At 53.1% G+C, this 23,086-nt stretch overlaps 1 protein-coding gene across 1 annotated transcript; it reads right to left on the bottom strand.

Annotated features, from left to right (window-relative positions):
* Positions 1-2,715: 2,715 nt before the first annotated feature.
* LOC118243257 (mucin-5AC-like) lies at positions 2,716-16,495 on the bottom strand. The gene is made up of 5 exons (XM_035537133.2): positions 16,365-16,495; positions 7,286-7,753; positions 5,901-6,227; positions 5,570-5,736; positions 2,716-4,911 (listed from the first exon to the last, which is right to left on the bottom strand). The coding sequence occupies exons 1-5, from the start codon at positions 16,429-16,431 to the stop codon at positions 4,867-4,869; spliced, it is 1,074 nt and encodes a 357-aa protein (XP_035393026.1). The 5' UTR covers positions 16,432-16,495; the 3' UTR covers positions 2,716-4,866.
* Between the last annotated feature and the right edge of the window lie 6,591 nt (positions 16,496-23,086).

The following is a 23,086-nucleotide window of genomic DNA, read 5'->3' as shown; positions in this document are numbered from 1 at the left end:
TAGTGCGTGAGAAGCAGACCTGCGTTAAGGATGCCTTTCAAGTGCATTTATTAGACAGGAAGTGGGAATAACTCCACAGAAGGCTGTGCAGGCTGCCATGCAGATAAGTACATTGATCCCTTTGTCTTCAAAATGCACAAATCTATCAAGTTTGACACTGTCTAGCATCCCCTCTCTGTTTCCTTCATATAACAGTTAATGACTGCTTATAAAAGCTTACTGATGTTACAGAATCTGATATGGCACAGGATCTAGTTTGCAGCCTATGCATCCCCAGCCACAACTGAAAAGTGCTCTCCAGGGCAGATAATAAGTGCTTTACTTTCTGAGACTGGTCTGAAGTTGGGCTTTGCGTAAGAGCTGATTTTTCTCAGATCTGTGAGGAAACAGCATTGGTGTGCGGAAATGTCTTCATTCAAATGTGATTGGATGGAGAATTTTGAAGACCTTGATCATCTTACAAAATTCTGGGGAATTAAACAAACAGTTTTGGAGGCCTAATACTGACAGAGACTTTTGTTAGCAGTCATGGTCCTCCAGCTTTGCCTATCACTTGGCAACATATCAGTAGGACCACATATTTGGCTCTTTCATGGCTGGGAAATGCATGACTTCTTTTTTCTTTGTGGGCGATGGGAGGGAAGATTGGAGAGAAGATCCCTATCTCACTTTCTGCTGTGCAATAATGCAGAGGTAGCAATTAGACGTGAGCATCCCTGGCAGAGGTTCAGGAAGTACAATAAGAAAAAACTTTCCCTCTTCTCCCATGAGAAATCTGTATTTTTACAGAATTGAATATAGTCATCGGAAATTGAATATAAATAATTTGGAGACATGTAGCCTCCTGTTTCCTTCCTAGGTAACTGGAAAATGACAATAGGCATTCTCTGTTCTCCCCAGAATGAGAAGGTATGAGAAGAACATTGCTTGGCTACTGGCTAAAAGTTTCAATGGTTATATATAATTTCATAGCCTTCATTACTGAAAGTTTTCTGCTGTGCCTCCCTGGCTTGCTTCTGCACTCCTGCTCCCCGTATCAGTGCAATGCTTCCTGCATTCTGCTTTAAATGGTCGCAAGCACAGGACTGTTATCCATGGGAGAACCTCATGGCGCTATTGGTCTTACCAGTTCCACATGCTGCCTCGTCCACTCCAGAGCTTCTCATAGCGGTTTCTCTGCCTCTCTGCACACTGTAGCCTTATGTACAGACTTGCAGTGTGACATGGGGGAGAAGATACACATTGTCAGAACTAAACCAGGACAACTGAGTGGCTAGAGAACTGGTATGTGGCACAGGTAGTCCTGCCTGTGGTGCGGGAGCTCTAATACTGTCATTCTTCAGCTGCTCAACCCAGCTTCCCTTCAAAACAGCTGCTCAAATCCCCTTCCCTTCAAAACATGAACCTAGAGAGGGAAAGAGGGCAGGGTAGAGAAAACAGGTGGGTCTTAAACTGCTTTCTTTTATCTGGGTTTCTTTCCCTCCCATTTAGCTTCAAATGTAAGTGATTTGATTGATTCTGGTCCCTGTACTAATTAATTATAATTGTGCCTTAGCCTAGGAGGCATTAAAACTAAGCACCAAGAGACCACCAAAAGCAAGTGCTGTGTTCAAGGGGACATGTGGAAATTGGCAACAGTTTTTTTCTGGTTCTGACAAAGTCTGCTTTGCTGGATTGGGAAGATGAAGCCCACACAACTGGCCAATGTCCACCTGCAAACCTGGCTGCCTCAGAGATTGCACCACCTGGCTGGGAAGTCAAACCGGGCTGGGCAAAGGCAGCAAGCTTTGTTCCTCCTGAGGGTGGCTGCCTGCAGAATCCTGTCCTGCTGCTGTATCTCCAGCTAATGCAGATCTGCTCTGTGCTAGCTCTCCAACAGGGCAGCTCACCAGTTTGCTCTGAGAACGAACTGGCTCCAAGCAACGTCGGTGATAGAACAGAGGAAACTCCAACATAAACCACAAGCATAATGCTGACTTCAGACTTGAAAAGACTGGCTTAGTTGTAGCATGTTCGTTCCGTTACTTAGTTCTTCTGTTCTGTACGGTTGTATTGTTGGGACAGTACTGAAATCTCTGCAGGCTTGGGTGTTCAGCCCTGAGTCTATTCAGATTACTCAGCAAGCACTTTGCTGACCTAAGAAGTGTTTGTTCTCTCTCCACATCCTCTAGATTTGGGAACTCTTTCAGAAACCACGTAAGCCCAATGACCAAGTATTTTTACCTACCATATTTTGCTTTTCCAGGAGAAGCTCCTGTAGCATGGAGTCTGTGGCACAAGCTGGATGATTTTGCACAATTACTCTACCAGTTAGAGTAGACTATTAGCTGGGGAGGGACTCTGTCAGTTCTGCAGCAAGATCAGGACTTTTGGAACCAACCCTGAGCACTTGTCTCCCTGGGGGTCTGAGCTCCCAAGGGGCTCAGACAGCTAGGAAGCCAAACAAGAAGTATGTTCATTTCCGTTTGCTTTGATTTCTGTACTATAGAAAGAAGTATGACAGATGATGCTACTTAGGCTTGGATTAGACTGGCTTTGAAAATATTTCTGTAAATAGAGTTTGGGGTTGCAGTTGACAACAGAAGACAATAAGGGTAGCTTCAGTTAGAGGCAAGGGACAGTCTAAAAGTGCGTATGTTAGATTATTTGGTCTAGTGTGTCCCTCTAAGACAGATTATATCTAATTTGACCATATGAAAATATGAGAACCAGGGGCACCTTTGGCATTTGTAACTTTATTGCAGAAAAAAAATCCACTATAAACATATTTTACAAAGAAAGTTGCACTTTGGTGTTGGGTGAGTTTTCCTCCTCACCCCTTTCCCCTGGACAGCAACGTGTGGGAAGCCAGAACAGCCAGCCCCTGCCCTTTTGGTTTTGTGCAGAGACACCTTCCAGCTATGCCAGCCTGCACCAGTTCCAGCCAGGATGGAGTTCTATTTTCCACCACTAACTTGCCTCTCTTTGTGCGAAAAACCAGTAGCACCCTGCCCTCCGGCAGGGGAAACAAGTCTGTAGCTAGGGAGATTGCTCTGTGCAGACAATGCTTGATACAAAAGCTTTGGAGCTGTGACAATTGCCCTTTAGTTTTCATGCAGTAATAGTAGGAGAGAACCAACTGTTCTTCCCTATTGTACTGGGCATCCTTACAATAAACAGATGCAAGGCCAAAGCCAACAGCTGAATCTGAACTGCACCACAGCCATTTGTCAGCCACTTCGGAAGTAGTACCGCAGGAAGGAGGAACTGCTGCTTTACCCAGTTCATCTATTTGGCCCAGACCAGTTCTGCTCCACCTTTGAGCCTTGCAGATAATTTGAGCCCTGCTGATGGGCAAATTCCCCTTTCCCTGCTAAGAAAAGCAATAACAGAACTGGAAAAAAGTAGCTACTTTGTGAGTCTATCCGTCCTTTGTGGGGTCCACGTGTTGCTACTGAAAGGAGAGGAGAGACAGAGGCTTCTAAGAGCAATGTGGTAGATAACTTCTAGTCCTTGCTGTATCCCAAGGGAACAACTGCCTTAGTCAAAAATCAAACACTCTAGAGAAGGCATGTGTTTCTCTTTACCTGCAGTCAAATGTGAATTAAAAAACAGGAGCAGGTACTAATTACATGAATACTTCCATGTCATGCACTATCTGGTCTTTTTGAAGTGAGGGCATCTGAAGATCCGGACTTGCACTCAGAGACTCTGGTCTCTGGGTTTCTCTGAAGGACCTTAAAAGTCTTGCAGTTTACAGCAGTGATATTTTGAGGCAAAAACGCAGAATCTAATCAGCCTAACACCTAGAAAGGGAAGGGGAAGAAGGCACCTACATCCAGCATATGTCCTCATGACACTAACTGGCTCAAAAAACAACATTAAAAGGTAAAGGAGCTTTGGCCTTGCACTGACAGAGGAGGGACAGTGCAGAGCTAGATTTGTACAACAATTTTCAGAAACCAGATGCTAGCAGCAAAATGGCAGGTACCTGAGGAAAGGCACGTGTCAATCCAGACAGGAAATTGGACTAAAGCACTTCGGAGCCTGAGCAAGGAGTTATGCATATGCTAAAAATGTCAAGTACGGGAGACCCAGTTTCCTAAGTTTGGTGAGACCAAATTAGTGTGTCTAGTTGGCAATAGACTGAGTTCTGTCAAGCCCTGTTGAGCTAAAATCATGCTCATTTCCTTCCAGCAACTTCAAAGCAACATAGGTAGCGAGGGTGCTTCTCTAGTGGCCACACAACTGTTTTCCCTAAAAGAGAAAAGGTATGCATGTAGGAAGGAAGCAGAGTAGTCTGTCACCCTCCCAGCAGGTGTTTCAGGATGTGCAGTGTCAAGCCCAGGACTAAAGCTGAAACAGGAGCAAAAAAAAGTGCAAGGAAAAAAAAATACTTAAAAACACAGAACAAGAGGGAGCCTAAGAGAACCGATCTTCTCATCCTTGGATCCCTCAGAAAACAGCAGTCTCCTTTGCTAGCACTTTGCTGACCCCATCAGTGTAACAGCTTTTGCATGGATCACTTGCCCATCTCCTTTGAAAGCAGCAGCTGCAAAGATGGACAGAACTCCATGCAGAATGTGATGGTCAAAGTTGTCTTGGCTAATCGGTCACCACACAAAAAGGAGGAGGCACCTCTTCGGGGCATCTTTTTGAGGAGAGCCTGGAGGAATAAGCCAAACCTGGGCTCTGATTCCCAACATAAAAACTTCAACAACGAACTATTTAAAAAATCTAAAACCAAAAGCCGCCTGAAAAAAAATATTCTTTCAGTTGTGTGCAAGTCAGAGCCCCCTCATTCGTCAGCAGATTGTCTGGGACCAAGTCCTCAAGGCCTTCTCCTCTGGGAAGTTCAGCCTGCCAGGCGGAGGACAGCCTGGGTGCCTAGTAGCTGTAGAGTGAGAGGGGAGTGTCCTCCATCATGTCATCCTGGAAGCAGAGAAAAGCGTGTTTTAACGTGCATGATGGCATACAGCCCCAGCCTCACCATCCACACTGTCACAGCAGGGATATTTGCCCAGCCATCAACACAAATATTGTCCCTGTGCAGTTCCCGGATCTTTGGACAGTCACTCTTCCCTTTTAATGAAGCTCTGGGAGAGAAGAGGTGCATGCAGGGAGAGGATGTGGAAAACTGGCTGTGGAGAACTCCACTCAAGCTGTGACAGCATCAGCTTGCTTGCTAGCTGCAGGACAGCAGCAGTAAACCTGTCCCACCCCTGGAATAGAGCACAGAGCCTGCTTCGTCATAGTCACAAGGCAAATACATCAGAACACAGGAGAAGAGGATAGGAAGGTGCTGTTTCAGGGGAAGTTCGGATGGTGCTCCCCTTCCTCTCTGTTTAACCTCTTAGTGTTCTCCTGTAGAGTGAGGGGAAGGCAGATTGCTTCTTTAGCTGTCACCCTTGAGATCTGTCACCTCAAAGCAAACCCTGGTGGGAAGGAGAGGGACCTAAGAGGGAGCAGGGGTTGTGATCAGCATCCTTTCCCCAAATACCCCAAAACATTGCTAATAGGGGAACTGCTTAGAAGACAAAAGCCAGTACGAAGCCAGACCACGTCAGGCTGCGCTGAAGGCATCGCTCACCATGGGGAGGTCCTGGAGGCGCCGGAACTCCATGCGGCTGTTGTGCTGGCGGTATCGCAGGAAGCCCACCAGGCCGAGGATGCCCACCATGACGATGAAGACGGAGATCACTGCGATTACCAAGGGATCAGCCCTCGTTGTATCAGCCAAAGGAGAACTAGGTAGCTCTGCAAGGACACCAAGGCAATGAGGCCAAAGGAAAGCCTTCACAGGCTGGAGTAGCAAAGCCCTCTCTTTTCTAGTTCTGCTCAGTGAGACTGAGAGGAAATATAAGGTATGCCCAACCCTTTGCCATGTTTTGTGAGAGCAGGGACAAAAGCAGAGCATTTACCTGGGTTTTCATCATCACCAACATCCAACACAGAAGCTTTCTCATGCATGGGCTCTAAGGGGTGCTCCGGTGGAGATGTGCTGGTGGGGCTGGCGGCTATGCTTGTGGCGGAGCTGCTCACGGGGGGTCTCGCTGTGACAGTACCGGAGGCAGTAGCAGAGGATGTGCTCCCTACAGTGGAGACGGGAGCAGAGGAGGTTCTGGGCTCCATGGTGCTCACCTCTGTGGCACCCACAGGGCTTGTTCCTGGCCTGGTTTCAGACCTTGCCTCTGTGGGCCCCACGGTCTGTCTGTCTGAAGGCCCCAGCTGAGAGCTGTTGGTGGTTGCTGCAAAATAGGGAAAAATAGGGAAAAACAAAATAGGGACAAATGATCATTTCAAAGGATAGACTACAAGTGCTGTGGGACTGGACAAAACAGAAGCAAGGCTGTAAAGAAGGCAGATGGGGACTATGGGAAAATCAGCTTTCTGATAACCCTCCAGAAAACAAGCAGACACAGAGTGCAGACACAGCAGAGCCACACTGCGGGGCACAGTGCTAGAAAGTTCTCTTGGTTTTCCTATGTGCCAGTCCGCAATGTCAGCCAACCTCAGCCGGCCCTGCTAGTTCTGTCCTCTGTGGACAAAGGACAAGTAGGGAAACCTCTAACAGCTCTGCACAGAGCTGGAGATCACCCCAGAGCAAGAAACCGGGAAATGTTGGTTATCCCTCCTTATGGGGAGCACAAAGGGGCTGCCCAGCAACTGGGTAGCAACATCCCCTGAGGCTGTGCCACAGCGCAGTGGGACCCCGTGACACAACCAGGGCGAAGGATACCCTTGTGCACAAACACCATGCAAATCAACGGCCAATCGATATGTGCCATGCCTCGGGGGGGTGACAACCCCGAAGTGGCTGAGAATGGGATCCCAGCCCCTCAGAGCCAACCCTCAGGCTGCCCAGGGAGATCTGAATTTAAAGTACGGGTTCCCATGATAGCCCAGGGAGGGTGGGCTGCTGCTTGTGCCTGCCCATCCCCATGCCTTATGACAGAGGAGGCAGCAGGGAAGGCTCCTGTCAGGCCCCCAGCCCAGCTGAGGAGCACTGGTCAGGAAGAGATGTACAAAGGCCTTCCCCACACACCATCAACATCCTCATCAGCAAGCAGCCAACAGAATTAATGCCACAAGTAACAGGGTTTGCAAGGAGGATGCTGAACTCACAGCAACTCTGCAAGTCAGTCCCACTGAACGGGACAGACCTAATGGCTCTTCCCAATTCCGCCCCCCTCTCCAGTTCCCACAAGAGTTCACAGAAGCAGAAGGACGTTCAGCACCATAAGTTCCTGGGTTGTGCATCTTTGGGGCAGGACTTTCTGCACAGTCAGGAAAGGCAAAACCTCACCGAGCACGCTGTTCAGAGGAGTTGTTGGGGTTGTACTGCTGGCATCATCCATTTCTTCGGTTGTGCTGAAAGGCTCCGTCACTTCACGGTCAGGCTGATTTTCTTCCAGAGTACTGGCTGTCAGGGCAGGGGAGGGGATTTCAGTGCTGCTGTTATCTGACGAGCTCACGTTGTGGTGCTCATGTTGTGTAACTGGGATGTCTGTGGGGCTGGCAGTAGCGGAAGCCTGCAGTCTCTCTCCCTCGGTTCCTGCCACGGTGGTGGCAGAGATAGAGGCATCCTCCGCCTCCGCATTGGTGACTCCAGTGACATTGAGTGTTGCAGCAGTTACGTTTTTCCCCAAACTTGTCTCTGGAACAGCAGTAGTGTCTGGACTGAGGTCAGAGGTTTCCCTGAGCTGATGAGAGGTTGGCGTGGTGCTAAGAAAAGGTGTTGTCACCGAGGTCTCTGTTGTGTTCTCTCCTTCTCCTAGGGAAGAGAGTTAAGAAATGCTGAGAAGTGTTACAGAGATCCCACACTGAAAGAAGAAACAGAGAGGGAAGCCAGGGACTGAATCTTTCCATCTTGTTAACTCCAAATCCAGCACAGATTTGTACTTGGGGAAGGGGTTCAAAGAGCCTCCCTGCCCTCCTGGCCTCCCTGCTCTAGGGAACCTGTCTTCACCCTCCTCCCTCTCCATCCTGTGTTCCTGCTCTGTGGGGTCACCATCTCTACCCCTTCTGCCCCAGAGCACCTTTGGAACCTTTTTAGAGGATGTGATTGAGAAAGTAAAGACGAGTCAGAAGTGGTGTAGAAAAAATACAAATGGGGAAAAAGTAGAAGTAGATCCTCTGTCTCCCCTTGCTAGAGGAATTGTAGAAAACTGATGTTTAAAAAGTTTGTGTCTGGCGAGGGTAAGGAGTATATTGCTAGTCATCTGAGAAGTGTGGGCTTGCTGTTGGAGGGAAAGGTAAAATGCAGAGCTAAAGAGTACTACAGAGCTGTAAAGCAGCTGGTGGTGTGCTTTGGGAGCTGCCTTCACGAGCTATTTAAGAACGCATCATCACCATAAAGTGCGACAGTGTTCTGCTGTCACAGGACTGGGGAGCTGCTCAGCCTCCCCCTACAGCAGGCAGGGACCTGCAGCGGGCAAGGATCCCCTAGACAGTGTGACAGCACGCGGGAGGAGGGAAGCCACAAAGCTCTTACACTGCCGTTCACAAACATGGACCCTGTGAGGGTTTTTGAGGTGTGTAAACAGGAAAAAAAACACACAGAGGAATATAGTTACATCAGGATGGACTTTCCAGACCACTTAAGAACATCGCATGGCCAATATTTTCACTATTTCTGTCCCATGTTTCTACCTAAGCCACTGAGGCATGATGAGCCAACTGCAGAAAAATATAAGGGTACTGAAGGAAATCCATCTTCACGCCCATGCTCTCCATAGCGGAGAAGCATCCGAGGCAGATGCCGTAACCAAGAGACGTTCACCCACGGACAAAGCAGCCCACTCTAGTACAAAGGCCTTGTGAAATCCACAGCAGTTTTTAAAAGCTCTTCAGAAAGGACACAGTTATCAGAGCTCTTCTCCAGCTACAGCACTTAACAGGCCCTAAAAAAAGACACAATGCATCTCGAGAGAGAGAGGCTTTCGCAGTACCCCAACCAGCTGGAGAATTCAAAACCTAGGAGCAGCCTGACAGAGCTGCGCTTCCCCGGCCCGGGCCCCAGTCCCATGAGGGCTCCCGCGGGGGAAGCACGAGCAGCTCGGCCCCGCTAGGCACATTCGGAGAACAGGCTCTCGAGAGGAGCCCCAGTTGGGGCAACTTAAACATGAAGGGCCAAAGGTGTAAGTGATGCTCCCTTTGGTGTTGCCTGTTGGCCGTGGCCGGCCAGAACACGCTTCTAAACAAAGCGAGCTGCTCTCTGAAATGGAGGAAGGTATAGGACATAGTAACACCCGGAAAGAAAAGAGCTGGGCACCGCATGCCCCGGGATCACAGCTCTTCATGTGACAATTTCCAGCCCGAAAGCCAGCATTGCTTATTCAGTGAGCTGCCAACTAGGCGAGATCCCAGCAGCTCCGGAGCCCAGGCTGGGCAGCGCTGAAGGCCCTTGGCCGGGCAGAGGCAGATGCTCAGTAAACACGTGGCTACCTGCTCCCGCGCGGCGAGGCGCACACAGAGCTGTGCTGTTGCTGCGGGGTAAACAGGAAAGGCGGTGGCCAGGTGCCCGGCCAGCAGCGAGCCTGGCTATGTGCTGCTTTGAATCACTGGCCTGTGCCTGGGCCAGCCTCCCACGGGGTGGGCAAGCTGCGATCGGGGTCACGCGGAGGAAAGATCTGGGGAGAGCTGTCTTGCACAAGAACAAGTGCCTCTGAAATGGCTGTGCTGTCTTTCTGACTCGGAAAGGAAAAGCAGGGGGAAGGAGGATGAGTCTGGGCCCTGTACAGGAGCTGGCATCCCTGCTGGGAGGTGCTGTGGGGCAGGAGGGTTTGTGGGGCCAAGCAGCTCCCCTCATCCTGCTAACAACACTACCCCGGTCCTGCTGTAACACAGCTCCCTGCTGTCTGTGACAAGAAATGCTGATGGGAGCAAAATTTCCCTAAACTTTTCTCCACGAGGAGCCACACGGCTCTTTCCCACAGAATTGCCCAGTGCCCGTGACTGCCATGGAAGCGGTGCCCAGTAGCACACACTGCTCCGGCCCCGCATCCAACAGGGACGTAGCGGGACCCTTTCAGGAAGGTTTGTGCTATAGCAGCAGCCTGAATGGGTGTGCTGTAACACCACAACATGTAAAACCCAGTTTGCAGAGAACTGCGGTAGAAATGTTAAAATTGGCAGGTATGGAACAGGAATGGGAACAGCTTGGGCAGCAGGGATGCCCTCGGGGGCCTTTGAGCACCGCAGGAGTTGATGGCACCTGGATTAGCATGTCACCGAGCCCAGCACAAGTCAGCACACCAGTTCAGGAAACAAAGGAGAGCCTGAAAAAAAAGGAGAGCCTAAACCAAGCTAACACAAAAACTCAAGCCATTAGGAGATGACTGTGAGAAGATAGTGAACAAGGCAAGAGCCATAAGATGGACAAACAGACAAAAGACAGGGAGCAAATCCTGGTCACTCAGGGACAGACAGACAAAAGATCACCGTCACTGTCTATCAGCTTCTAAGAGTAAGGGCACATCCAAAGCCAGCACAAGCCACCAAGGCAAACACCAGGGGCAGTACCTGTTGTCTGCAATTTGGAGCTTGTCAGCACGTGGATGCTAAAGAGCACAAGCACCAGTGAGTTTTTCTTTAGTTTTGTTTTAAATTAAAAATACCCGTCCAGGGTTTTGCATTAAGATTTGCGACATTGTTGGTTTGATGTCCCAGCTTTGATTCCCCCAGTTTTATCATGGAAACAGGCACCAACTGCAACCCACTCCCACCCAGCTCTGGAGCAAAGCATGCAGTGCAGCGGGGCAGAGCACGGCTCTGCTGCGAAGCCACAGAGGCTGGCTGCGCTGGATGAGACCCAGCAAACTCCACACCAGCTGTGATCCTCCGGGATCCAACCCCTGCTCCGCTCTGGATCCCCGGTGCCCTCTAATTCCGAAAATCCCCAGCTCCAGCAGCGTGGCTGCTGCTCCAGTCGCTAAGTGATGATGATTTCAGATGTTTATTAGCTACTTACAGGGATGCAGGTCAGAGCTCGTTACTCTGGCATCTTCCTGGAGGAGCTCTGCTTCCTGCACCAGATGCCAGGCAGGCTGCGGCTGCATTGCCTACGGCATCGTCCTCATCACCTCCTGTGGACGAGGGAACCAGGCCCTTCTCTCAGATGGGAAGGGAAGGAGTTAGTGCAGACACTTCACCCTCCCTGGGATCCTCCAAGGCACCACAGCTGCAGCACACCAAGACAGCTGGTGAAGGCGCAGTCACCCTCGGATCATAATGAAGCGACAACAGCCGCACTGCGAGTGAAGAAGCCAGACCAGCTGCACGAGCTCCGATAATAACAGCATCTCTGTTTCCCTGATGGGGAACCACGGGGAGGTTTGGTTCGGTTATGCTGCAGTTCCTGCTAACACAGAGCTGGCTGGCTGGCCTCTGGCTGTCCTGCCCCTGGGTCTGTGCTCACCACCAGGCTCAGTGTGTTTGGTGAGAACCAGCGATCTCAGACCACATCGGGGCAGGGCTGGTGGAAATGGAGCGGCAGCTCCCATCAGATAGTGCTGACTGCAGTGACCTCTGTCTGGGAACCGAGAGGGGCGAAGGAAGAGAGAGGCCCTGAGGGAGGAGGGTTGCAGCCAGCCAAGAAGCCCCCGTCTTGGAGAGGGGTGGGAAACGCTCCCTGCTTTGCAAGGGAAAGGAGGGCTCCGAGCATCAGCCCCCGGCTCCAGCCCCTCTCCAGGGCTGCAACGACAACACTGACGGACCTCCACACATCAGCCGTGCTCCCACCAGCTCTGCAGCAGACGTGGTATAAATATGCCAGAGTGAAGGAAGCCAGCTCTGCAGGAGACAGGGCTGTTCCTGCTTTGCACTCCCTGCCCAAGCTTCGGGGCTGGGGCCAAGCGAGGGGCCGAGGAACGTTTGTACGAGCACATACAACCAGGACAGGGCACCGCTGCTCTCAGGGCAGCACACAGAGCGGGGACGTCTCCTCCGTCCAGCCAGGTCTCACCTCTGCCACGGCAGCCACCCCACCCTGTATTTGTTTCTCGGAATAAAACAGGGCAGTGAGACAGAGCGGGGACCACAGCTGGACCAGCCTGTGGACAAGCGTGTCCACAAACCTGTCCAAGTCTCAGAGGTGTCTTCTGCACCCCCCTCTCAGCCAGAAACAGCAGCCTGAGCTCCCCGAGGGTCAACATAAATCCAGCTCCAATTCACAGGCTTTACCACCGTTTCTAAAATCCCTCTTAGAGCGAGCCCAGGGTGAGATGTAGGAGTCACGTAGGGGAGGGAAGCCAGTGGCAGGCTGGTTGCAGGGGCTTGAGAGGGCAGAGCACCAGGGTGCAGCCCGCAGTCACCGCTAGAAGGGGCCCACGGAGACGCAGACGAGAGCTGAGAGCAAAGAAGAGAAAGGATCCACCCAGGATTTCACTATAAGTGCCGATCGGAGCGGGGCTCCCTGGTGCTGATGTATCTATCCCCCCACGCAGGCTGTCACTGGCTGCGGATGGCACTCACTTGAATCAGCTTCCTACGGAATGACTGTGAAACCACTACTCTGATTCACAGAGAAGGCACCCAAAACCTTCCAAAATGCTATTTTTGTGCACTAACTGAATCCAGTTTCCATTTAAGCGTAACAGCTCAGGTCACAAACGATATAGTAAAATGCAAAATTAAGATAACATTTAAAGAGTAACAGCCTAAGCTGTAACCTATATGTATTTAAGCAATTATATCCTCTTGCTTAGCAAAGTACTCCATTAAGTGCAGAAATTATCTTTTGTTGCCAGTTATTACATCTTGATGGTTACCAACCAAGGGTAATTAAACAACCTCTTCAAGGAGAAGGAGCTTAAGCATAAATGCACGTAAAGCCATATAAGTGGGATTTAAAACCAAGGCTCTTAATTTCATTTAAAAGCAGAACCGGAGTGTCTGCTGATCAGATAGCAGCCCAGCCTGACCTCAGAGCCCAGAATTAAGGAACCCAGGTGGCGGAGGCGTCGGGAGCCCTTCGGGTGGGTGCCGGATGCGCCCAGGGATGCCGCAGAACAAACACCCTCCCCATGGCAACATGAGGCTCACAGACACAGACCCGCGGCAAAGGGCAGCTGCTTTGTACGCTCGGTCCCAGTCTGATCCCTCGCAGGACCTCGGTGGAGGTGGGATGCCACCAGGCTGAATTTGCAGCAGGTTCCAGCAGGATCCCTACCAGGGCTGATGCCGGGACTGTCCCTGTCTGTGTCGCAGCAGAGAGGGGCTGAACAGGCTCTGGGTGCCGCAGGGAGTCCCAGGCGTGGGGCGCAGGGACAGATCCGTCCTTGCAGCCCACCTGGGGACCACAGAAGCGCCCTTGCACATCACAAGTTAATTCACACCACCCACGGGGCCCCCGCGAGCTGAGCCGTGCCGTGCCCTGTTGCGCAGGCAGCAGAACCGAGGGAGCTGAGCTAGAGGTGCCGAGCGCCCAGCGCAGCTCTGGAAGCTGGCCAGGCCAGGCGCGTTGCAAAACGAGGGCTGTGGTGTAAGGGACAGGAATAGAAACCAGGTCTCCTGACCGAGAAGCTCCTTCCAGCCCGATAGGCAGACGGCCTCGAGCTGAGCACGAGACGGGGCTCAGATTAGATACAGGGTGCTGAGCGAGTGCAGCACCGGGGAAGGACAGCTCAGCGCCCAACCTGCCTGGGCAGGCAGGAGGATGCTTCCCCAGGGCATCTGCAGATGCCGGGCCTGAGGTGTGAGCCCCTGGGGAGCAAAAAGGGGAAGCAGGAGCGTGGTGGCACTGCATTTGGGATGGGGGCACCGGACCACGGTGGCACAGCAGAGATGGGCAGAGGGAGAGCTGCGAGAGCAGAGATGAGCAGACCTGGGAACAGCGACAAAAATGCCAAGCGCGAGTTCTCCAATACCAGGAAAAGCCAAAAAAAAAAAAAAAACAACCCAAGGCACAGACATGCCCAGGGCATGCAGCAGTGCCGGAGCCTGTGCTGGGGAGGTGCAAGTCGTGGCTTTGCCTGGCCACCACCATTTCCCCAGCCAGTTATTTTCCACTGGCCGCATGCAGCTACAAAGCACCCTGCTTGGCAGGAAGGTGTCCGGGAGGCTCCCGCACTGGTTGCTCTGTACCCGAGGACGAGGACTGAGCTGTGATGAAGATGCCTTTGCCCAGGACTGCTGGGAGCACGGCCAGCACCCAACGCCTGCCCTCGTCTGGGGCTGCAGACCCCAATAAACACAGCAACAGCAGGGAGATCTGGCATCAGCCGGCCCCAGCCCTGATTACTTCAGGAGCCACAGCTGCAGTGGAGGAAGCACTCATGTCACTAGGAGAAAATTAATTAGCCGGTTGCCTTAATAGCAGCCCCATGTCAGCAGGGAGCCTAGACAGTGTGCTATGAGCTGGAGGAGAGCCTGCAGGGCTGCTTGGGCCCCAGACCTTACGAGAGCTGCCCTGCAGAGCACGGCATCACCGCGTGGCAGCCCCACAGAAACCCCAGCAGTGACTGCGTCCGTCCTTCGGCTCTTCCCGGCTCCCCTTGGTGTGGAGGGATGGGGCCAAGGGAGCTGAAGGAGGCGAGTGCTTCAAGCATGTGCCATCAGGGTCCTGATGGACGGGGAGGAGAGAGCGTGTGTGTAAATGGCACCCATGGCACGTCTGGGGGGCATGTTGCCTGCACGCACAACCCCAGGCACCCACAAGCGGGGCTCCCTCCACTTGTGCTGCCCGCAGCCCTGCGCTGTGCCCTCTGCTTGCAAGGCAGCTCGGTGTGAAGAGGGGAGGCAGCAAAATGCCCAGCCCAAAGCTACACCAGGGGTTTATATTTAAGGCTAATGGTGCCGGAGGAAGTGGATTTCCGCAGGCAGCAAAGAAAGGCTGCATTGAGAGCTGGGGTGGGCAGAGCGCAGGGGACACGGCAGCACCAGCCCCTGTCTGGCCCCACGGCAAACACGGCCAGAGGGGGGGCAAAGAGGATCGGTGCTGGGAGCAGGGCAGAGACCCATCTGGGTGCCTGGTTTTGGGCAGGTTTGTGGGGTGGCTGTTGGCTTTGGGGCCAACCTCAGGGTGACCCCTTTCCACCATCCCTGTCCTGTTGGGATTCTCTGCTGTCTCGTTAAGGACTGAGCTTGCCATGTGGTTTTCGTTACTGGTGGCAGCTCTTCCGTGCCATCTATTTCACAAAATATTTGCTCTCCCAAGTTGGGGCTGGGACTAGCTAGCAGATCCAAAAGCTGCGAGGACGAGGGCCAGGCCGGCCGCATAGGTGCCATTTCCTGAGGCCACCAAGGGACACCGGGATTGGGATATTAGGCACGAAACAACCCAGGGGAAGTCCAGCGCAATGTTAATTCTGGCACGTCCCAGCGCTTTGAGTCTTGGACGTTGCAGCAAGAGGGCTCCTACGAGCCAGCAGAGGAAGGCAGCTCCCTGGGGTACCCCGGCGTGCGAGACGGGGCCAGCTCAGGCAGCAGCAGCCCTGAGCTCCTGCACTGCTGCACCCCGTAACGGCACGGCCACCCTCGCACGGGCAGCACGGCATTACGCAGGGCTTTGCCAACATAATGGGGTCTGGTTTGGGACCGCTTCACCGTGCTCAGCCTCAAACCCAGACAAACCGCATCCGGGGCGCGAAACCTCAGCCTGAGCTCCTGCTCAAAACCTCAGCCGCTCCCAGTGCCGGGCACCCACGGGGGGGCTCCTACCAGCCGGCTGGTTATTAGAGGCAAAAATGCATTAAAAAAAAAAAAAAAAAAAAAAAAAAAAAAAGCCGTCTCCTTTCATCCCCAACTGCTGCCCTTTGCCGCGCTGTGACCCGATCGGGGTCTGGCTGAGTTTTTTTTTTCTTTTCTTTTTCCTTTTCTCTTAGCAGCAAAGCACAGGGACCACGCTTGCTCGCCGAGCCGCCGAGGCGAGCCCCCCCCCCCCCCCCCCCCCCCCCCCCCCCCCCCCCGCTTTGTCACTGCCACGGCCAGGGGGATGGCGACGGCTCCTGCCCCGCCGCGTGGCCGCCAGCGCGACGCTGCGAGCCCACGTGGGGACGGGGCTACCGGGGGAGGGGGCTCGGGCTACCGGGGGGGGGCTCCCCCCATGCGGCTCCGGGGGTCGCCGCCGCCTCTCCTCCCGCTTTGTCCCCGGTCCCCTCGGTGCCGGCTCCGAGGCTCGGGCCGGGGACCGGAGCTCGGCTCCTCGGGGCGACCCCCCCCGGGCACCCCCTCCTCGCCCCCCCCCAAGCGCTCGGGGTTTGCCCAAATTTCGGGGCGCGCCCCGCAGGGTCCCGGCTGCGGGCGGCGGAGCCCCCAGCCCCGACGGCGCCCCCCACCACCCCCCGGTGCTGCGAGCCCGGCGGGACCCCCTCATCCTCCCCCTTTATTTCTCCCCCCCCCATCCCATCCCGGTGTCCTCCCGGCCCGGTGGCCGCCCCCGGTACCTGGCAGGGCGCAGAGCAGGCAGCAGACGGCGGCGAGGCGGAGCAGGGCGCCCCGCGTCCCCTCCATGCTGGGCCGAGCCGCGCTGCCTCCGCCGGCGGCACCGGGGCGGGAGCGGGGCGGGACCGGCGGCGGGGCCGGGGCCGGGGCGGGGCGGGCCGGTAAGTGGGGCGGCCCCGGTGGTGGGTGTGCGGGGAGGGGGGATGCTGACACCCACCCCATGCTTGAACCGGCTCCCTTTGGGTCTTGGCACCCCCGGTCCCGGGTGTCCCCGTCCCGGACGTCCCCTGCCTTGTCCCTTGTTCCCCTCCCCGCCCCCGGTCCGGTCCAGGTACCCCCGGTCCGGTCCCTCCTCAGCATCCCCCACTCTGGTCCCTCATCCCCTCTGGTACCCCCGGTTGAGCCCAGCACCCCCGTTTCTGCCCCATACGTTGTTGATGGCCAAGCACAACAGGCAGCGTCCCCCTGGGGTCCCTGTGCCACTTTGGGGTGCCTGGGCTGGGAGCGGGGTGCCCCAGATGTCCCTGGATGCTGCCCTGGGTGGGCAGTGGGGGTGCCACGACTGGTTCCTCGGGGCATCCCGCAGCCCTGTCCCGCCCGGCCTCTTGGGGTCTGGCCAGCCCCGTCTGGGCACTGCAAAGGCCAGGCCCTTTCCCCAGATATTTGCTGGGTGAAGGAAATCCCAGCCTGAGCGCAAGCCCAGACAGCCGCTGGGTCGGCCTTTCCTTCCTTTGGAAAGTCTGACCGCTTTCGTCTGGTTGGCATTTCTGAAGAAGCAGCCCCAGTACGAAGCTGGCTGTGGCGAGGCACCCTGCAACCTGGGCTGTTTTCTGGAAGGACCAAAAATCCCCCTGCAAATCCCTCGGCCACTCTGCTTCCCCTCCAGCCCCAGCTGGTGCGAGCCCTCCCGTCCTGCCCGTCAGCACTCACAGAAACTAGTAAGGAAGGTTTTGGGCTCCTCTGATTTGGGAAGGTGCCTTTTGGCCATGGCACAGTCCTTGCTGACCCTTTCTTGGGCTGCCGTGGTGGAGGGGGGCTTTGGGTCCCTTCCTCCACCTGGGTACATGTGCCTGCAGCACCATGGTGCAGGGGAGGAAGGTGGAAATAGGTCATTTTGTTCCCCCAGCGGTCACCTTCCCCCTCCAACACGGCTTCTCAGTAGCTCTGCCTCCATTTTGGGGGCTGGTAGAAGAGAGCGGGGGCGATCTGACTGTGCCAGAGCAGTGCTAATCGCGGTCTTCTGTGGGCTCTTTCAAAAAGCCCATGAAACCTCCCCCCCTTCTTGGAAATGTATTTCTAACCTCTTACTGCCACCCAAAGTAGACGCGCTGTTTTCTGGCATCCCGTTAAGGCAGAAGTAATCGGGCCTTTACAAACTTCCCAGTCCTTAAAGGGAATTATTTGAAGCGCATTTACAACATTTTGGGAAGTTGCAGGAGCCTGCTGCTGCCGGGCACCGGGCACCGCCCAGCCCCGTGTGCGGGACCAGGGCACCTCCGCTCCTCGCGGTGCACACCCCGGGGACCTCGGCTGGATGCGACCCACGCGCACGTCCAACGCCCGCGTGCTTCTGACCCACGTCGCTTCTCTGGTCTCTCTCCGGAGACACCGAAGCTATACCTGTCTCAGCTGGCTTCTAGACAGCGGCTCTCAGTCGTCAAGGTTGCGGGTCCCTCCGCTTTAATTAAGCGTGTGTATGTGGCACGGGGGATTTTCAACAGCTGGGTGACAAGGAGAGCCCTGGGCTGGTGTTCCCCAAAGGGGCTGGTGAGCAGCACGATAAACCCGTGCAGATGAGCCCCCCTGCAGGCCAGCGCTATTACTTTAGCTGATCTCGGCACTCCTCATTAGGGTTATGATTAACACATTAATGAGACACCTTGGGCTCCCCGTAGCAGGGATGGGGCGGCTGGGAGCGAGAAATGTGTCAGTGTCGGCGTGATGCTTTCCCCACCGCAGAGAGGGGAACAAAACGAGGGAGCACTTTGTAATGTCCTGCTGGAGCACTGCCGATTTCTCATGAACGGAGAGAAATATTCCCCTTAGACAGCGGGTGGCAGTCCTCTGTGTGTGGATCACGCAGGGGCTGTGGATTGCTCAGGGTTAGTCCCCTGGGATGTTCTCAAGGATCAAAAACACTCGTGCAAAATTGATCAGCACGTAGAGCAGCCAGGTCTGAGTAGCAACCCGAGGACTTGGAATATTTCCTGAATGAAAGTTTCACGCTCAAAACCCATGGCACTGATTTCTGCCCCCGTCTCACTCTCTTTGCAGAGGCTTCATTTAGTTCCTGTCCTTTTGCTTCTGGCTGGCAGCCAAGGCAGGGAGCAGGCCAGGGATGGTAACTCTGATTATCTTCATTCAATAGGAAGAAGAGGGTAACAGAAAATAAGTGAGTACAAAATAGTGGGAGCAAAAGGGCTGGGGGGAGGAAAGGGCACGGGGAGGAGGAGGAGGAGAGATGCTGGCTGGGAGAGAGGCACCAGCTCAGTGCTGGGGCTGGGTCTCTGTGGGGCACTAATGGTGCACATCTTGTGCTGGCCTTGCCCTGTGTCACCTGGCAAACCTGCTTTTTTGGATGGTTGGGCATGATTGGTGTTGGGCTGGGGTAGAGGGACCAGAGCAGCAGCCCCGGATGGCTGCTCCCCGCTCCAGAAGTGCTGCGGGGCTGAGAGGGGCTGAGAGGGGCTGCTCCCAAAGGCAAACGACCCTTAAGGGAGCGGGTTTCAGCTCGCTGGGAGCTGACTGCCTGGTGCAGAAGAGAGAAGCCAAGGTGAGTCACTCCTCCTCTCCAAGCCTGAAACATTAAAACCACTTTTTTTTAATCAAAGGAAAATTAAATCTCATGAGTCAGAGAAAACAAAAAAAAAAGAAATTGCCAGAGCAGAAGATGCTGCTGGGTGACTCGCAGGCAGACAGAAGGAGCATTTGCTTGACAGCCCAGGAGAGTACATCTCCTCTGCCACTCCTCCGCTGCACAGAGCGCTGCCATTCATCTATTTTTAATAACAGTGACACAGGCAGTGAACCTGACTTCAAGGCTGGGAGCTTTTTGTCCTTCCCCTGTGAATCTGTCCTGACTCATCTCATCTCCGATGGCCCTGCGCTGCTCTGCACTCCGGCAGAGGAAGAAAGGGAAAGCAAAATGGGTACAAAAAAGTAGATAGGAGAGCAAAGCTCCAGAGATAGAGAACTGTTTGGGGAGAGGAACGATAAACAGTGGGACTTTGCTGGCTCGGGGTTTGCTGAGCTGAGCGGCATCTCAGGGAGCTGAGCAGGGGTCTGGATGCGTGCACATTGTGGAGCTCCACAGGAAGCTCAGGCAGGGGGAACAAGGAGGTGCCTGAGCCCGGGGGCCGGGAGTGATGAACTGAAGAGCTCTGCCCTGCCCTCGGTGCTTACCGGGCCTTTGTGGTCTCTTTGGGACCCCACCACAGAGCAACCTAAAATTTAAGCCTGTATTTTTGCAAGGTCTGAGGGGCTCTCCCAGGCTCAGGGTCGGCCTTGTCCCACCGCCCCGTTGTTTGCACGTCCTTGTGGCCATCCAGCTCAGCACCACTCCATAACCTCAGAACCACCGGCAGCTTGGCTGGAGCCCTGCTACGGCACTGCTGCAACGTGACGGGCTCTGAGCCCCAGCCAAGGCAGCAGATGGCCACGACGAGAAGGCTGGGAGGACAAGGCTGCGGCACCGGTCACAGCACGGCATCTGCCTAGCAGGGAGTACCCATCTGTCCCAAAACGGGCTCTCTTCGGTTCCTTGTGCTGCTGTCAGCCTCCTGTGCTGGCAGCCTCGTGGAAGAGAAGAGTGGAGGATGCTCTGACAGGGGATGCTGCAGCACGGCTTTGTACGTGAGGATGTGCTGGTTGCCTTGTCCTCATGGGTGGTGGGACAGCATCACTGTACTCTTCTTTACCACACATTTAAATCCTCATGCAGAGGACAGCGTGCAAGCATCCCCACAGAGCCCTTCCTGCAGCCATGAGGATGGCTGGGACACGGCGAGGAGTACGTGGTCCAAACACATACCCTGCCGCACGCTGCCCTGCTCGGAGCAGTGGGAAATGCCCTCTCATCCATGAATGAGCCTTGCCTCGGTCTGCAAAGGCCATCTGCAAGGCAGGGAAGGGTGGGAGGATGCTCCTGCAGGGCAACCTGTTGGGATGCTTTTTGAAATCTCAGGGGTTTGGTGTGTGACTGTGAGCCTACGGGGATCGTTACTTGCGTCTGTCCCATGAAATGTCTGCCTAGCACAGGGCAGGAAAAGGGACAGTGTTGACATTAGGCAAGGGGCAAATTCCAGGCAGTCCCTCTGGGACTCTCTCGTCTGGCTCCCATGAAATGACTTCAGATTTCTGCTGGTGTCTAAAGAGGATGTTATTCCTTGAGGGGCTTCATCACATAAAATGCTTCATGGGTTAAATCACTAAAATGCCTGCTCTCATCACAGTGCTGTGAAGTTACCCACTACCTTGTTCCTCTGGGAAGGCAGAAAGGCAGTCCCCTTTGCTTGATACTTGTTTAATTTTGCCCCCCACAAAACCTCCCTGCTGGGGACAACACCTGCTCTGCTGCCGTGGAAGCAAACTTGTGTGGCTTCATTGCAGCATCTTTCTCCTTGGGAAGGAGAAACCTCCCAAACTTCTCTGCCTCCAGAGCATTTCCAAAGCCCAATGGAAGGGAATTCCCCCTCCCATGCTCTCATCCACCTCTGATGCCTGTTTTTATTGCCACCCTGTGAGTGGCAGTAAAATCCTTGGCTGTTCTTTTGCCAAACCGGTTATATTTATAAAGCCAAAGCGATCTGTCTGAGGAAGAGTCAGACCGAGAAAGCAGTGGAGCAAACCGCAAGCCACAGAACTGCTTTTTGGCATAGCTGATCTCCGCGTGGGGCAGCCAGCCCAGGGCAGAGGGAGGAGAGAGGAATACCTGCTCGGAGCTGAGCTTCCTGCCCTGTTCCCAGGCTGTGTGACCCTTCGATGCAAGAGAGAGGTGATTAGATCGAAGTACACCGCAACATCTGCAAGACTTTTCCTTTGATATGTCCCTTTGAAGTGTCTTTTAATACGGTGTTCATTTTTCTCTCTCCAGGAAACAGAAGGAGACTAAAAAAGCCACCCATCTTCTCCAGATATTGAAGCTACGGATTTGTTGGGTATTTCTGCCAGCTGCAAGGAAGGACAGGGGGACTTTCTTAGACAAAGTTTCTGCTGTTGCTGTACATGCACATGTGGTCATCAGCAAAACCCATTCTTTTCCGCTTTCGAAACACAAGCCTTGCCTTTGAGATAAGGTGGTACTGGTGTTCATAAGACTATCCCATCTCCCAGGCCTTCTCAAAACATGGATTGTTTGTGATATAAATCACAGGACCTCATGCAGTGTTATGCGTTTCCAGTTGCGAGTTAACTTTGCTGAATCACACAGGCATATATTAATGCTGCTACTTTGCACCAGCCCATGAGATAAATGTTTATTTATTGCTTATTACCAATAAGACATTTGTAGACCAAAAGCAGAAGCAACTAATATCTTGTCTGGAAAGCAGGAAAGAGGTGAAATTTATGACAGGGAATTGGGGAAAGATAATTCATTTGCTTTAGTTCTGCGATTAGATCCCAAAAGGAGAAGTAATAAAAACCTGCCACCAGATGTCATCTTGCAGCTAACTAATAGCTTCCAACACAGCCGGGACTAGGGGCACAGTGAGATGAAACTGGAAGGCACTGACACTTAAACAGGGTGCAGAGCAGCAGGGACCACTGCACTCTGACTTAGAGAATGGCCAAGGAAACTGAGATATTTCGGCGTTTTCTGCGTGAAGTCTTTTCAACTCGCTTGGTCAAATGTAAAGAGCTGAAATTTAACTCTAAAAAATGAGTCCTAAAAGATTAGTCTTACTGAAAAGCCCCATTCTGGAGCTCAGTTCTCCTGAAGTGTCAGAGAGCAGAAGACACTGACAGATCCGAGTAGTTCCACCTGTTCAGTCACAGATTAAAATATGATGGATATGCTAATCATTGTTTAATGGCTTAATTACAAAAGCTTCACTGCACCCTGTGCTTGAGCTGTCATTAGAATAGATGTTTGCATGTACTTGGTATTTAGCATTCGGGAGCGTGGGAAAATCACTGTTAGCAAGGGAAATCCAGGAGGAAAATGAAACAAATGATCAAAAAAAAAAAAAAGACTTTTTTTTTTTTTTCCACACAAAGCACTTTTAATCTGTTACCTGTGCAGAATTACTTTTTCATTTATTTATTTATTTAATTATTTTCAGTTAAATTTACAGAGAACATCTCACTGTAAATTTGGGTGGAAATTCTAAGACTAAATTCAGTCAGTAAAATGCAGATTATGGATTTTATCCCAGCTGTAAGGGTAAAACTCTGTTCACTGTTATCTGTAGAACTGGTGCTGATGTTTCCAACACGAAAGTCCCCTGAGCATGTTTTGGATCAAGCTGAAAAGCTTAGATACAAAATTAATGATGAAGGGTAATGAGAAAACAGAACATATTGCTACTATGGCAAGGTTGAGCACCGCGTTCTTGTCTGAGAACATTTTTGGTTATAATTCCTCCAGTTTGAATTGCTTGGGATTCGTTTTTTTGAATACAAGACTCTACAACAGACGAACTTTTTTATTTGTTTTTATTTTTTATTTTTTGAGTTTCAGGAAAAATAGCTCAGATATTGCCAAGGATGAGGTCAGGGAAGAAAA

This window comes from Cygnus atratus, chromosome 8 (genome assembly GCF_013377495.2).
Source record: "Cygnus atratus isolate AKBS03 ecotype Queensland, Australia chromosome 8, CAtr_DNAZoo_HiC_assembly, whole genome shotgun sequence".
Lineage (NCBI taxonomy): Eukaryota > Metazoa > Chordata > Aves > Anseriformes > Anatidae > Cygnus > Cygnus atratus.
The sequence above is the reverse complement of the archived record's forward strand: the minus strand, read 5'-3'. Positions and strand labels throughout refer to the sequence as shown.

Bases quoted from the DNA above. Each gene is read 5' to 3' on its own strand.
- LOC118243257 (XM_035537133.2), bottom strand. From the start codon at position 16,431: ATGGAGGGGACGCGGGGCGCCCTGCTCCGCCTCGCCGCCGTCTGCTGC. The intron at 6,228-7,285 runs GTGAGGTTTTGC...CCTATTTTGCAG, and splicing joins TCCTCTGAACAGCGTGCTCG to CAACCACCAACAGCTCTCAG. The intron at 4,912-5,569 runs GTGAGCGATGCC...CTCTGCTTCCAG, and splicing joins GCCTCCAGGACCTCCCCATG to GATGACATGATGGAGGACAC.